The 15,141-nt window shown below is 41.7% G+C and overlaps 1 protein-coding gene across 7 annotated transcripts in view; it reads right to left on the bottom strand.

The window, feature by feature from the left end:
• LOC134536141 (segmentation protein cap'n'collar) overlaps positions 1–15,141 on the bottom strand; it is a 268,879-nt gene that overhangs the window by 193,962 nt on the left and 59,776 nt on the right. Inside the window, exon 1 of one of the 7 annotated variants that reach the window (XM_063375745.1) lies at positions 3,259–3,306. The exons of the other annotated variants lie outside the window; for them this stretch is intronic. Coding sequence (XP_063231815.1) covers positions 3,259–3,261 — 3 coding nt within the window. The 5' untranslated portion in view covers positions 3,262–3,306. Of the gene's footprint in view, positions 1–3,258; positions 3,307–15,141 lie in introns of those variants that run through there. 7 annotated transcript variants of the gene reach the window in all.

Raw genomic sequence — 15,141 nt, 5'->3', positions numbered from 1 at the left:
TTCGTTTTAAAACGGTATTTTTGGAGAGTGGAAATTGATAAAAACTTGTGTTTTTTAATAATAATATTATTTAAGTATGAAATTCCCGGTAGAGATTCTTGAAAGTATTCCAAGGACTTGCAATATACCTTTTATTTTCATTTATATCCCATGTACTGTCCTGGTTACCACTTAAAAAGCTCATAGTTGCCCTATACACGACGAAGAATGTGCGCGTACAGACGATACCGCACTAGAAACACAAGCGAGAATCTCACTTATCCCACACCGCTAGCACAATTTATTTATTTTTTTAGTTTAACCATACCTGCCAAAGTTTATGGTACGCTGAACAGCCAAAATCCACAATCACGCTGTGGATTGTGGCTGTTCAGCGTACCATAAACTTTGGCAAGTATGGTTAAACTAAAGGGAGTAATGGGTCGTAGTTTTCGTGAGTTGCATCACGCGCAAGTCTGCGAATGAAGTCTTTTTGACCCGTCCAGGGAATTTTTGTCACGTATGCGTGGAACAGTTCAAACATTTCGTTGCCCAAACTGTCAGCTGGTGAAAGACAAGTATATCTCTTATCTGCAAGCAATATAAACTTTTTTTTTTTTTTTTTTTTTTTTTTTTTTTTTAGCAGTTTTGAGTGTGAACCACTACGATTATTTGCCAAGACAGAAGATTCAATTCACGTAAATCTTTTGCGTTGCTGCTTGGCACAGTGCAGTGCAGTAGTTAACGCCCAAGCTAAGAGCTCCGTTTCAGAACGCGCAAAGTAACTGCCTTCTGCTAGTGTATGCAGGACTTGCACACAATACTGGTCCCACGGCGCGTCCCTGCTGTGTCCGAGACGAGAGAAAAACTTTTCCGCGAACGTGTGATTTTCTGCTCGAATTTTGTCTGGACGACGAACGAGTTGGTCGAGACTTGCAGATACGTCACTAAGTTCGTGAGTGTAAAACACTTAACTCTGGAAGAACCTTTTTTTTTTAAACTGTTTTTTAAACGTTACAACCTTTTGCTTATTGCTCACAGAAACTTTGCACGGGTGGAAGAATCCCACTTGTACTTTCACAATGTGGCATTTTCGTTGTGTCGTACATTCTGGTGTTATTTGCCCGAGGTTACCAGACACTGTTACGACACGGTAATCCCCCAAACAATTAAAATTTGATGAGAACTTTCATAGTGGGACATTTAAGAAATTATTTTAGATTTAGTGGTAAGTTTGGAGAAGTGCCATTTATCAATATATTTATATTTTGTTTACCATAAATAAGCTGGATAAATGTCACTGGGAGAAACAGAGAACAGTACGAAGCCCTGTTACTCATTTATGAAGTTCCCAGGTAATGTTGCTCCCTGTTACCTTCCAGTTGTAACCCGAGGAGTTTGGAATGAGTTCAGATCACTTAAACTATTTTGCATTTTAGTATTTCAGTTTTGGTCTTCCTACTCACAGTGGGGGTTACAATTTCAAAGCACGAATAATTCTTAGTATGAAAGTCCGTACATTAACTTTTTTTAAACTAAAATTGCACATGCTGCACAAGACGTAAGTTGACGCCATTTGCAAAATAAAGAAGCTGAAGAAAGCATACAGCAGGTACATTGCAACTACTCTGAATGCTTTTATCTACTGCCAAATTTTATTGTTAATAAGACGTTCGTTTAGAAATGAAACTTCTTGTCAGTTGGAAGCATTTCAGGCTCTGTACAATTGTGGACACGCATATTAGGAGTTGATTACAAGTGCGGCTTCGTAAATGGGGAAATGGGGGGGGGGAGGGGAAGAGGGGAAGAGGGGAAGAGGGGAAGAGGAGTAAAGGTGGAAAGGTGGAAATGGGGAAGGGGGGAAGGGGGGCTAGGGTCGATAGCCCCTTCCGAGCCAATTTTTTTGTAAAAGTTCCGTATCACGTATCCAAGTTAATCCCTTGATCACGATGGCATGATCATCATGTATACATTGATCCCGTTGTGCATTATGCTTGCTGTTTTAATTTAGTACGTCGAAAGATCCTGGACATAACAAAAACTTGTGATGATAATGAATTATGATCATAAGATGAAAATAAGAATAAATTCCACAAGACCTGACACAATTTGTTTGTATTGCGATATTGTTATGTCCAGGAATGTTCTACGAAATAAATTAAAACAGTATGTACCACAGAATCGATTAAAAAGGATTATGCCATCAGAATTAAGGGATAAACCTGGACTGGATACATAATGTGAATCAATTACCGCATCGGGTTGATTACATGCCCAGTAAAGTCCCAGCAAGCACATAACCGAAGGGCGAACAGCAGCAGCGACACGGCAAGGCCACTGTGAAGAAATAGCAGTGACGCAACAGCGCTAAACACACACGAAGCGAAGAGCACGGGAAGTTATCATGTCCCTACTCCCAGGCGGCAGTGATGCCAACTTGGGGGTTTTCCTCTCAAATGTTAAGGGACAAAAATTTAAAAATGGGATTTTATAGGGAAAATATTTCATAGGAATGTTTTTAAGGAGAAAAAGGAATAATTTTTGACTCTAATTTTTTTTGTCTAGCTCATGTAAAATCAAGACTTCAGAAGACTTCAGAAGGCTTCAGAAGACTTAAGAAGGAAAAAAATTCCCTCCCGCTCTTCATAAAAATTATTATTCTTAAAATATCGTTGTAGTCATTCCAAAAAGAAGAAAAAAAGAAGGAATTACATACTGAACGCCAATGACTTTGTAGGAGAAACTATTTGTAGAGGTGCCAGTTTATCAAGTCCAGACATCCCATTAAATAATTATAATCTATGCTTTAACGAAGTCGAAATCCGACGTGGGCCACTGTGGAGCTGTTTGAAAGCAAGATGGCGTCTCCCGGTTCGCCGGTGACAACTGAAGGGACGCCTTCTTTTCACAGACGAGAGAGCCAAACGTCCGATCGTGCCTCTTCGGGTTATTTTTTTGTTCATTGTAAATAAATATGGCGGTGTTGATAAAAGGATACCTACTAATGGTCAATTAGGTTAGGTTAGCTACATTATAAATACTTTAAAATCATTGTGTGGACGGTTGATTTGGTTAGGATAGCTACATTAAAGATACGTAAAAAAAACATGAACTTCGGGGAACTTCGGGTTTTGGCTCTCTCGTCTGTGAATAGAAGGCTTCCCCTCCCTAGGTGGGGGAGGGGAAAGGAAGGGTGGAGGGGGTTAGTGTCGTAGAAGAAAAGGGGGGGAGGGAGAGAGGGAGGACTAGACCGCACGCTCCCAGACTCAAAAGACTCACCATGCTTGTTCGAAGGCGACACCTCCTTGGCCCCTGCGAACGCGCAGTCGTACTGAAGGCGCCGCGCCGGCCCGCGCCGGCCAAGCTCCCTCCTGCACCCCCCTCCGCACCCCCCGCCCACAAGCAGATCACGCGTCCCGGCCACGTGCTCTTCCCGCAGCGACGCCGGGCGAGCGAGGACCCGAGGCCGACAGCTGGCAGCCGGTAAAAAAAAAAGCAACCACTCCAGAGCCCGCGGCGCCAGGAGCCGGATGACGCTGCCAGTTTCTGCGCGGCCGCTGATTTTCGGAGAAGAGAGGAACATACTCATCATCATCATTATTATTTGGACTTAAGGCCCCCCGCCTACCCGGGAGCACACACGGTGCGCAGAGCTTCTGAAACGACAACACGATTTAAAAACTACACAAGATATCCGAGCGGGGTCTGCTTACGAAAAGCATTTAATAATTCGCTGAGGGCCGAAAAGTACTTTTGATTCCGGATTTAAGTTTTTAAACTGTATTTTTAGAAGAGTTAAAATGGCTAAAACCAGGGGTGCCCACCATTGGGGGGGGGGGGGGGGGTGGTTAAAAGACGAGAAAAATGTATATATTATTTACATAATTATAGCTTCTAATGTGAAAATACGTTTCTGGTGCTTTGATAATTGAAAGGGATCTTGTAAATCAAATTGGCAACCCCGCACTTTCCTCAACAAAAGCAGTTTGGCATCTGTCGGTTCAGGATGGAAATATTACCTGATATGACCAAAATTATTATTAGAAAATCAGTTTTAATTAATTCAAAATGTGATAAAATATAATACTAAAAAAGTATAATATTATAAAATAATTGAGTAACTCATTGAGAAAATGGCATAAAAAATTTCGGGGGGGGGGGGGGGGGGGGGCATCATTAGGTTAGGAAGGGGGGGGGTGGGGAGCCATAGTGTTTGGGGGGGGGGGGGGGGGGGGCACCTCTGCTAAAACGCATGTTTTCGGAGTAACAACCAGTACAGATTCTTGAAAGCACCTAAGGGACATGCATTACACCTTTATCTTCATTTCTCGGCCACCGCTCAAATTTCAAAGTTATCCTGTGACGACGAGACGAATGCGCGCCAGTTCAGAGACTTGCGCATAGAGGCGATACCGCGCTAGAAATACCAGAGAGCGTCGCGCTTATCATCTCGTCTCACTAACACACATACACCCCTGACGAGGCGGGTCCCTTAACATCTCGCCGTCAGCGAGGTCATACGAGACGCTTGCGCATCTAGTAACTTTATAGTTATTCCACTCGGGGCTCACTCACGAGCAACTTAACGTTTTAAAACCAAGCAAATCAGTCTATTACTTTCTGAGTGACAGCTCTCCCCGACTTCAATTCGACGCTCCACGCATCAACACTGCAAACGTTCACCGGGTGAGTCATACGTAATGACCACGAGCAATGTCTGCTCCACTAAGACATATTTACTGCAACTCTGTAGCGTTCACAGTTTACGAGTTTGAAGCGGTGTCGAATCCTCGACCGAAGTGACACCTTTGAATATATATACTGTATAGAAGTCGCGAGTGGATAGGATTTACTCTACGTTTTTCAGGAGCGTATGATGAGCAGCTTGGGAACTTCACCGCTGCAGGGCGCTGCCGTAACGCCCTGTATCGTCTTGGGTTGTTATTTACACGTTAGAGCGCAGCACTGTCGCCCGCTGTCATTCCCCGCACCCCCCACCTATCATTCACTGCAGCTCGAGGTCGTTCAACGGGAGGGGGAAGGGGTGTTTGAAGAGTTCGACACTTGTCCGCTAGGGACCACCACAAGTCGATGCCCTAGAGATGGTGGCGATTGCGGCGGTGAATTAACCAACTTCCTCAAAACCGTATTAGAAATTTTAACCTGGGCTCTACTAAGACATATTTACTTCAACTCTGTAGCGTTCACAGTTTACGAGTTTGAAGCGGTGTCGAATCCTCGACCGAAGTGACACCCACACCGAGATTACAAAGACACTCATATTCCTGTCGGAAACTCATGTCAAAAAAAAAGTGTGGTTATGTTTGTCCAGGAAATTTTCCGAACGAAAATGTTTCTACTTATACGCACGCGTCCTCGCCCTATGATAAACAGTTGAATCGTCCCTAACGACCTCATCACGGACGAGACGCGAGATCAAAACGAATATTAAAAAAAAAAAAAAAAAACACAAAAGCCGATGACGTCGTTCCCTGCGGCGGCGGACAGGAACAGATTGTTCGGACAGCCTTGGCCGCGTCCAGACAGGAGCTCCTGCAGCCTCGCCGAGAGAGAGAGAGAGAGAGAGAGAGAGAGAGAGAGAGAGAGAGAGACCTTCCCGGAGCCCCTCTGGAACCGCCAGGAGTCAAGGCAGCTGTCACTCAAGTCCTCCGCTAAAATAAACACCGCTCTCTAAAGACCCGAGCTTCGTCGCGCCATGCTGGATTGATTTTTCTTTTCAAGCGAAACTTCTTTTACAGCCCGAACAAGTCGAGATCAGGGCGTAACAGAAAACAAAAAATCCAACGTGTAGGAGTGGGGCACTCGATAAAGGAAATGATTTTTTTGGGGGGGGGGGGGGGGGAAGGGGTCGAATAACGAATAAAGTAGAAAGTCAGACAACTGCAAGACTCTTTGCAGGTTTTACGTCGCCATGTTTCTTAAAATTGTGAACCTCCGTTGTGAACTTAATTGTTTGGTTTTATCGTTTAAGTGAATTATTTAATATTTTGTTTTATAGCTCAAATGGATTCCAGATTCGAACAATGTTTTCTATTGGATAAGACTTAAGATTTTTTTTTTTACATATCCCGAGAAATGACTTAAGTTATTCGGAAAACGACGCACACGGACGCCTCCGTATTTTCAATTCGGACCGTCCACAGCTGCCGTCGCACAGATTCCAAACAACCGGCCGCAGCCAAGCACGACGACTAATTGTTAGAGACCGAAAAAATTCGCGGGTTCAATGACCTCTAGGATAGACTCCAATATCCTCTACACACTCGGGCAAATGCCAACTGTTCATTGGCTGCTGACTTGTGAGTCGTCTCGACTGGGTGGCCTGTGATTCGACACTTCAATGAGTGAGGGTCTCTAATTGGCCCCTCAGTCCTCCAGATTAACAGTGAACCAATGACAGAATCAGCACTAAGGTATAATTATTTGAATTTTAGCATAACACGAAATGAACCCGCGAATTTTTCAGGTCTCTACTTATTGTTTACGTTGACACCCATGCGACGTTACGGTGAAATTGTAACTTTTTTTTTATGCTGAGCGTTTTACAGTAATCACTTCGCGCAACGGGAATTATTTTTTTCTGGGACTTGGACTTGAACATGCCTTACAGAATATTGGAAGATGGAGCGCGATTATTTCGAGAGCAATAATATTTCTTTCGGAGCAACCAAAAAAAAAAAAAAAACAGTTTGGTACCAGAAAACATCATATTTGTTTGTCCCTGAATCAACAAATGGAATTGGTTCCAAATATTATTTAAACTCAAACACGAATTTTTTCTCGGTGTGGCAGATAAATGACGACTAAGGCTTTTCAACCTCGTTGAAACCCATTCGATAATCGAAACAACAGTATGCGTGTAACTGTTTAATGTAACCGACAATTATTGACATAACCACGCCAAAAGTTTCTGATGACGTCACGCTGATGTAACCCAGGGTCGTGTGTTCGATCCCAGCAGTTAATAAACTCAATCATGACCACCGAGTAGAGACCGGAAAAATTCGCGGATTCATTTCGTGATAGGCTGAAATTCAAACATGTGTACAATTCTGCTGGCTCTGCTATTGGCTCGCAGTTTAACTGGAGCTCTCTGGGCCAATGAGAGACTATCGACCAAAGAAGCGTCGAATCACAAGCTACCCAGTGGAGACGCCTCACAATTTAGTAACCAATGAACTCGCGTGTTTACTTGAGAAATGCAGAGGATAATGGAGGCTATCCTAGAAGTCATTGAATCCGCGAATTTTTTCGGTCCCTACCACCGAGTCGTGTTCCAGATAGTTCAGAGGCCCCCGTAAGCTTGAAAGTCCTGTCATATCTGAAACTACGTTATGGCTGACTTCATAGACCGCAGGTATTTAAAAGTGAAAATTAGTTATTTCTTCAAAATATGGTTAAGTATACAGCACACGTGCACCCTATCCAAGCATCCTATCCCTGGCTGACTTGATGGACCAAGAACAGGGTTTTTTTGAAGCTGTTATGTTCCACGTTTCCCTTTCCTTGGACATTTTCTCTTCCACGAAATTCTCCGGCGTAGCAGATGTCGCTGCGCTGGTTTCCAGGAAACTAAATTGGTGCGAAAGGCGATCACGCTACCACGCGTCGCTCTAAGAAAAGTGAGTGGAGGATTGGGGGAAGGAAAGGGTGTGGGCGAATATGTTCTCGCACTCTCTATTAACTTACCACCTCCTGGGATGAAACGAAGGCTCAGACTTGTTGCAGCGATGTTGTTTTTTTTATTTCAATCGAGCGACTACGTCTCGATCCAAGGGCGTCGCCAGGGGGGAAGTTGCCCCCCCCCCCCCCCCCACCCCTGAAGCCCTAGAGATTCAAAAAAATGTAGCCAAATGCAATAAAAAAAATACATACTTTTCCACAACTTCCCCCCCCCCCCCCCTCCCACACACACACACACACAAAGTCATCGGCTGGCGACTCCCTTGTCTCGATCACAACGAAACCACAGCAGACGGGGAACCAGGAATGCGAGGTCTGTGTTTTACCACTCCCGGGGACGAAGCCAGGGGGAAGGTCCTTGGGATCCGGACCCAACCTTCCAGGAACAACAACAAAAGAAAATCTAATACAGAATCAGAAGATTAAAGCAATGTAGATAATACATAAGGTATGCGACTATGAAGGTATTTTGTAGATAAAATTTAATTGAAAATAAAAATTAGTTTTCGCATGAGGATTAATAAACCACATTTAAAAACTTAATTATTCAAAATATGTGAGAAATATGGGCGCTACCCCGCATTATTACGATAAAATCATTTTACGACAGCAACAAGTTTTGTGATAGTTGTAGAACTTTGTTCGACTAAACATTATTCGAACGCCTAGGTACTCCCTCAATTACCACTTTGCAATGGCGCGTATACCAGTCTAGACCATAAGTTTCGTGTTTCCTACTTTTTTTTTTTTTTTTTCGTTATCGTACTGACCCTCCAGCCGAAATTTGTCTAATTGTGCGAATTGAGGTTAATCATGTATAAATGCAGACTCATGGGGCTGTACAGCCCGGGTAGATCAACCCAGTAGCGTAGCCAGGATTTGTGTATGGGGGGTGTTAAGAAGCATGCCCCCCCCCCCCAACCCCCCGTATTAAAGCGGGGATTCCGGGGGTCCTCCCCCAGGAAAATTTGGATTTTAAGGTGTAAAATAGTGCTAATTTAGCAGTTTTCGGTACTTAAATTTAAATATTGTAATGTTGTAATGGTAAAAATTTTATTAATTTTTAATATGAAATTTTTTGAGTGATGAATAAGAAATTTAATTAAAGATTTGGGGCTGGGGGGGGTTGAACCCCTAACCCCCCCCCCCCCCCCTGGCTACGCCACTGGATCAACCCAATCGAGGTTGGAGTTTGGGGAAGAAAAAAAAAATTACAATGGTTTTACGTTACCCATTTTCAACACCTGAACAGAACGATACTCTCCATTGATTCGAATAACTACAAGCAAATTTCATCAACAATGTCTCGAGATAGTCTTGATGGGTCAGCTCTCCTGACAACTGAATCAGCCAAAGCAAAACCAATCGATCTGCGATGATTTGTTTAGACTTAATTCGTCCACGGGTAGTCACAAACAAGGATCTGTTTGGTTAAAGGAAAGTTTCCCAAATTATTTTACTACAATAGTTTTGTGTTTTTGCCCATTATTTAAATTGAATTAATAGTATAACTAACTTTATGAATGGTATCATCAATTCAATAGGTGTTTATTTAATTGTTTGAATCCTAGCATGAACTGAGAGCTATGAATGTATGTAGTTTGTAGCAAATTTACAAATCTCAAAAAATTCTGGTAACACCGAGTTTTCCAGGGAATCAAGAAAAAAAATAAAAAATATATTAATGATATTTTAAAATAAAATAAAAATTTAAAAAAAAAAACGACATACGAACGGTTAAATTATAACTGTCAAAGCTGGAAGGTGCAAGAGCTGCCTTAATAAATGAAACTTATTCGTAATGGTACGGACAAACTTGACTAGCTGTAGGTATAGTAAAAACAAAACAAGTGTGTCCCCTTTTACGACGTAAACACATCCTAAAAATCGTACGCATACCATTATCATAGCAGCAACACACGCGCGGTAAAAGCTAACTTCTGCACGCCAGCGCGCTCTCTGCGGTACGCGTGGAACTACGAGCGTCGCGCGCGCTATCTACCAATTTGCCGTTGAACTACAGCGCTACCAGGGCCGGCAAGGTTGTGAGGTCACGCCGTGTTTACCAACATGGTTCAACAAACGCACAAGTGAGACACGCCGTGACGCTATTTGAATATTCAGTTATTCACGGCAAGGCATTTAGCTGTCCTTAACAAAAGTGCTGCGCAACTTCAGAGGATGTGAATAGTAAATTGAGAAACCACTAGCAAAAAAAATCTTCATGGCGTTTTTTTGGCTGCCTGATTGTGTAACCTGAGCGTCAAATGCTGCCAAGGCCGTCAATTTCCACGGCACACGACTGCGTGCAACCCTTCCTGCATGGTTGATAGTCAGCATGATTAGGGCGAGTAGCAATAAAGACCGCGTCTACCCGGGAACACATACAGAGCACAGAACTTCAGGAAAAACAACGCGATTTCAAAAATACTCAAGATATCCGAGTGGGGTTTGTTTACGGAAAACATTTAAGAATACGCTGAGGACCAAAAAAATACTTTTGATTTCGGAATAAGTTTTTAAGCTTTATTTTTTAAAAGAGTTAATATGGCTAAAAGGCGTGTTTTCAGAGTAATTTTTAGGCGTAAAACAACCGGTACAGAGTCTTGAAAACACTGACTTGCATTACACCTTTACCTTCAATTATAAGCCATATAATGTTACGGTCACCGCTCAAATTGCACAGTTGTCCTGTGCACGACGAGAAGACTGCGCGCCAGCTCAGAGGCGACACCGCGCTAGAAGCACCAGCGAAAGTCGCGCTTATCATTCTGCGATATGCTCATATCAAGTTTACAGTCCTGTCCATGGTAACTTAGTACAAGAAAAACTACCTGGTAGAAAGTTATAACAGACTACAATAAAATAGACACACAGACACACGAACAATATGGCTAAAATCAGTAGGATTCACAAAAAAAAAGGGGGAGCACGGGATAGCATTTATATTTCCCATTTGACAGTTACGATTTAGCAAGCGCAAGCAGGCCACCTCAAATAAGGGCTTTTTCATTACAAGAAAGTAGTGGAGGGGGGGGGGGGGGGTAGCCACCCGGAGATCCCATGGACTTGGTTATCGCTTGGCGGCGGAATGTTAAAAACCTGATAAGGAAATGAGAAATCTGCCGGCCACGACATGGATATTGTGTGATTGAGATATTATTTCAAGATAATAGGCGGGACAGCTACTGTAGCAGCAAGTGACTCATTTATTTACGCTCCTTGATTTGTCTCAGTGTTCATTCTGTATTAGCGTGTTACGGTGGTCTCAACGCACAAATACAGTTGGCAAAGCATAATCGTGTTATATATGTACGTGTGCAATTTGTTTTCCTTCGATCCAGTTGTTTTCAGTTTGCTCTGAAAATTAATTAAATGACCTGTAACTACAAATATATTAAATCTCAAGCAAGGAACAGTGGTGTGTATCACTGAACATGCAGTATCTTAAAAAATATTTGTTACGTGACATTATTAAATATACATCGAGTCTAATTTTGTTCGAAGTTAGAAATATGAGAGCAGATTTCTTAGGCTCATCGATATGTGCCATTTTTTTTAATTGTAAGTATCTATTTATTTAAAAAGAATTTTCCAAATGCGTGTGTTGCGTGCGCATATTCTGCGTACGTCCTGCTTCTGTTGCTCATGCAGGAAGATCTTTCAGTGTGCCCAACAAGATAAAGAATTGCCTGAGGTCAACAATGGGCCAACAAAGACTCATTCACCTACGAATATTATGCATCTATTCAAGCTTTGCGCGGACATTGAATTTTTGTTCTACCACTGAAACGTTCGCTGATATGAAAGATCGAAAAACTTATTTTAAATGATTATCGATTTTTAAGTAGTTCTGTATTACGTAAATTTTTAAGTTAAAAAAAAATATTTGTCATATTTTTGAAAAGGAATAAAGGGATGAAAATAATGTTCTGAAGAGAAAACATTTTAAAATGTTAAAATTAACTTAGTGGTGTCCTAATTGTTTAGCATTAAAATCTCTTAAATATTTGCACACTTTTTGTTTTTTTAATAATGAGGTGATTTTAAAAGTTGTGTGTTAAGAATTATTTGCCCCCGGACGGCTTAACAGCTTTACTAAATAATACCACTATTACAATTGTTTTGAATGCAAACACGCTTCAGGTTTGTGTGAACAATTTCTATAGATTTTAGTCTTCCCCCTCCCCCCTCCACCCACGGGCAATGTTTGCGGAACAGTGAGAACATTTAAATGGAAAACAATACACAACACGCGTTTATGATAGCCAATTTCTCGTTCGCGATTGTTCAGCCCGGGAACAAAAGTTAGTAATGCGATAGCGGGACACAACACCGAAACTGAAAGCACAATCGATACCAGAATAACATCAGAACCAAGATTATCGACCATCGACTCCAAACAACGTTCTATCACATCGAGTGCGTCGCATTATTCGCTTGTTAAAACTAAACTACGTATATCTACAGAATACGTACTTACTCAAACTGCAAAATAAAAAGTTCACAACCTTCTTGCTCCCTAAATTAAATCCGTAGAGCTTAAACTAGTTTTCTTTCCGATTTTAAATCCTCGGCAGCAAAGAAGACAAAAAGCACATGTGTTTAGATAGGTATATAACATCCTCGTCAGTCTTTTTTTGTATCTGGAACGCAGCCATCAACGTAGAGAATGATTGTTAGATGCCAATGAATACCTCCAACAGAAATAATGAAGGATCTCCTGGGTGGGGGGGGGGAAGGGGGAACAGCAAAACTTACAAAGTTGTGCGCATGCGTTGACGCATGAATAAAAGACTTACTTCCTTAGAGATTTTTGGGCTCCATACCACAAAGAACTCATACACGGTACTCGCAAATTACCTGGCTCGTTACGGACTCAACTTCTCTGTCAGCTTCAAGTTAGAAAAAAATTTTGTAAAAATTCTGTGAAGACGGTTATGTTATTTTTTTTGGTGATGAAAGGTTAGCTGTTACAACACCGGCAACTACAGACTACACAGGAAGTGACGCGTGTTATCAGTCCAAACCCCATGTTTTTTTACTTAAGTTTTTTGAATACACAAATTCCAGAATTATTACTTCTACACTTCTAAAATCCCTCCGAAAATATTCCAGTGTCCGCCACTGTCACAGAGAGCATGAAGATGGATGTCACCGGCATATTGTGACACACCAGTAATTAGCAACATCACAGTAACAGTAAACTATTATTATTATTATTATTATTATTATAAAATGTATGCAATATTATAAAATACCTTTGGGAATTTTTTTATGCTTTTACGTTTTTTTCCGATAGCGAGGTTGTTAAAGCCGGACATGCAAAGTCAGGTGAATTCTGCTAGGGCTCGCGTGTGGTCCATGGTGAGAAACTGAACAAGCGTGATTTTAAAAAAAAATTATACGAACACCCTGGTCTCGATCGTTACTTACAGAATATTACCGACATAATATTTTAATTGTTCCCCACGAACAAGATTTTGTTAGTTCAGCGTGGTGAAGATGCTTTATGCAGTTTAACTATACTTTAACAACAATTTTAAACCCAAATGGGTACTTTATGGAAAAGTGGAGGTACATAGAGGAGAGAGGCACCACAAATAAAGATAAAAATGTGAAAAGTAACCGTAAACACGATTTCAAAGTATTATTAATGTAGCTAACCTAACCCAATCAACCTTTCACCAGATTTACCACTATTTCAAACGTAGCAAACCTATGGACTCGTTAAAAAAAAAGGCGTAATACGCAAACTACAGGAAATATTACAATGCCATTTTGTATAGCGAGTTATGGGAACGTAAGAGTTCCTGGTATCGCTGTCACACGCTCCCGGCCCAGCATATGAGGAAACGGCGGCCATTTTGTAACATGATTAAAAATAATGTAAGGAAGTAGAATTTTTTTCACATTTTATCTTTTCTATCTCCATAATTACCAAAGTAGAGAGTTACAACAGGATTTTATGCACTGCAGTGAATTGCTTGGGTTGCAAAAGTTCTACTTAAGGAGTGAAAAACATGCAATACTACAAGCTATAAGTAGTTTATCGACTACTTATAACTTGTGGGATCACCTACCTCTCAAGTGACTCGTTTTGAACAATATGCTTGCCAGTTTAAATACAGGCCACACTAGGCTTAAGTAATTTTTTTCTATAAAAAAAAACAGGCTGCAAGTTCTCTGAAAATGTAGGAAACCCCGTAGAAACTGCGTTCTCCTTTAATGTGACTCTTGCTTCATACTTCTCAATCACATCAGGTTAAAAATCAACATACAATCTGCTAGCCGACTTTTTTCTCTCCTCAGTTTTCCCTCCGGATCACTCGTATCCATTGTCTGTTTAAAGATTCATGCAAAGGAAACCCGTAAAACAAATTTAAACTGAAGTAAAATACATATTAGCGAAATTAAAATACATACTTAAAATGTGCGGTCAATTGCTGGTTCAGATTCGTGTCACAAACCTTAGCTTAGCAATTATGTGAGATTTAAATATAATTACACGATATTTTAATATTTAAAATGTAAAAGCTAAATCAAACCACATAACTTAATGTTTACGTATTTGCATAACAATAACAGACCTGAATTTATAATACATTATTAACTAGACCAGGGGCGCAACAAATAAATTTCCAAAAGAGGGGGGGGGGGGGCAATATACCTATTTATAAAGAATCATCGATCCCCCCTATTGAAGAGGGGGTCCGGGGGTCCTCCCCCGGGAAAATTTGTATTTCAAGGTGGAAAATGGTGCTATTTAAGCAGTTTTACTATCTAAACATTTATTACACAGCACTTTCTTTGCCCCCGTTTGCCCCCATTTCAAGGTTTCAGAGGGAGGGCAAAATACCCTTGCCCCTCCCCCCCTTGTTGTTGCGCCCCTGAACTAGACAAATAAGCGATACCGTCAATGTTTTGTGTATCATTGGGGGCGTGGCACATGCTTCACATATCCACCGTTAGGGCGCCTGAGAAAGCACCTACTTCACAAGTCACATCCGGCCAGGCAGCACAACTGAACAAAAACCAAAAACACTCAACGGAAGGTCGGCGCTTCCGAGGCGCGCAGCACATTTGCTGATCGAACCCAACACCCCTCGAGAAGTCGAGTCGACGAGTCCACGACGCATCACTCACCACAGCACCGGCATCAGCACTAAAGCCCTCCTAGCACGCATGCGGCGGGGAACTGCAAAGCTATACTCACCTGAAACAAAAGAAACGGAACGCAGCAGTGAGCTAGGCGCGCACCCACGCGAGAAAATTTTCGAAAACATGGTCAGAGTCAACGACACGCTACCAGCAAGACATATTCCGGAAGTACTCCTGAGCGGCGTTGCGTTTACTTGACGTCTTCAACTTCGCGTTACAATTTTAAGAAAAACCTTCGAAAACGTCCACACTCCCGCATACAACTCTCAAGACTCCAACTAAAACGTTACTAATGCT

This window comes from Bacillus rossius, chromosome 10 (assembly GCF_032445375.1).
Source record: "Bacillus rossius redtenbacheri isolate Brsri chromosome 10, Brsri_v3, whole genome shotgun sequence".
NCBI lineage: Eukaryota > Metazoa > Arthropoda > Insecta > Phasmatodea > Bacillidae > Bacillus > Bacillus rossius.
This window is presented reverse-complemented; position numbering and strand designations above follow the sequence as displayed.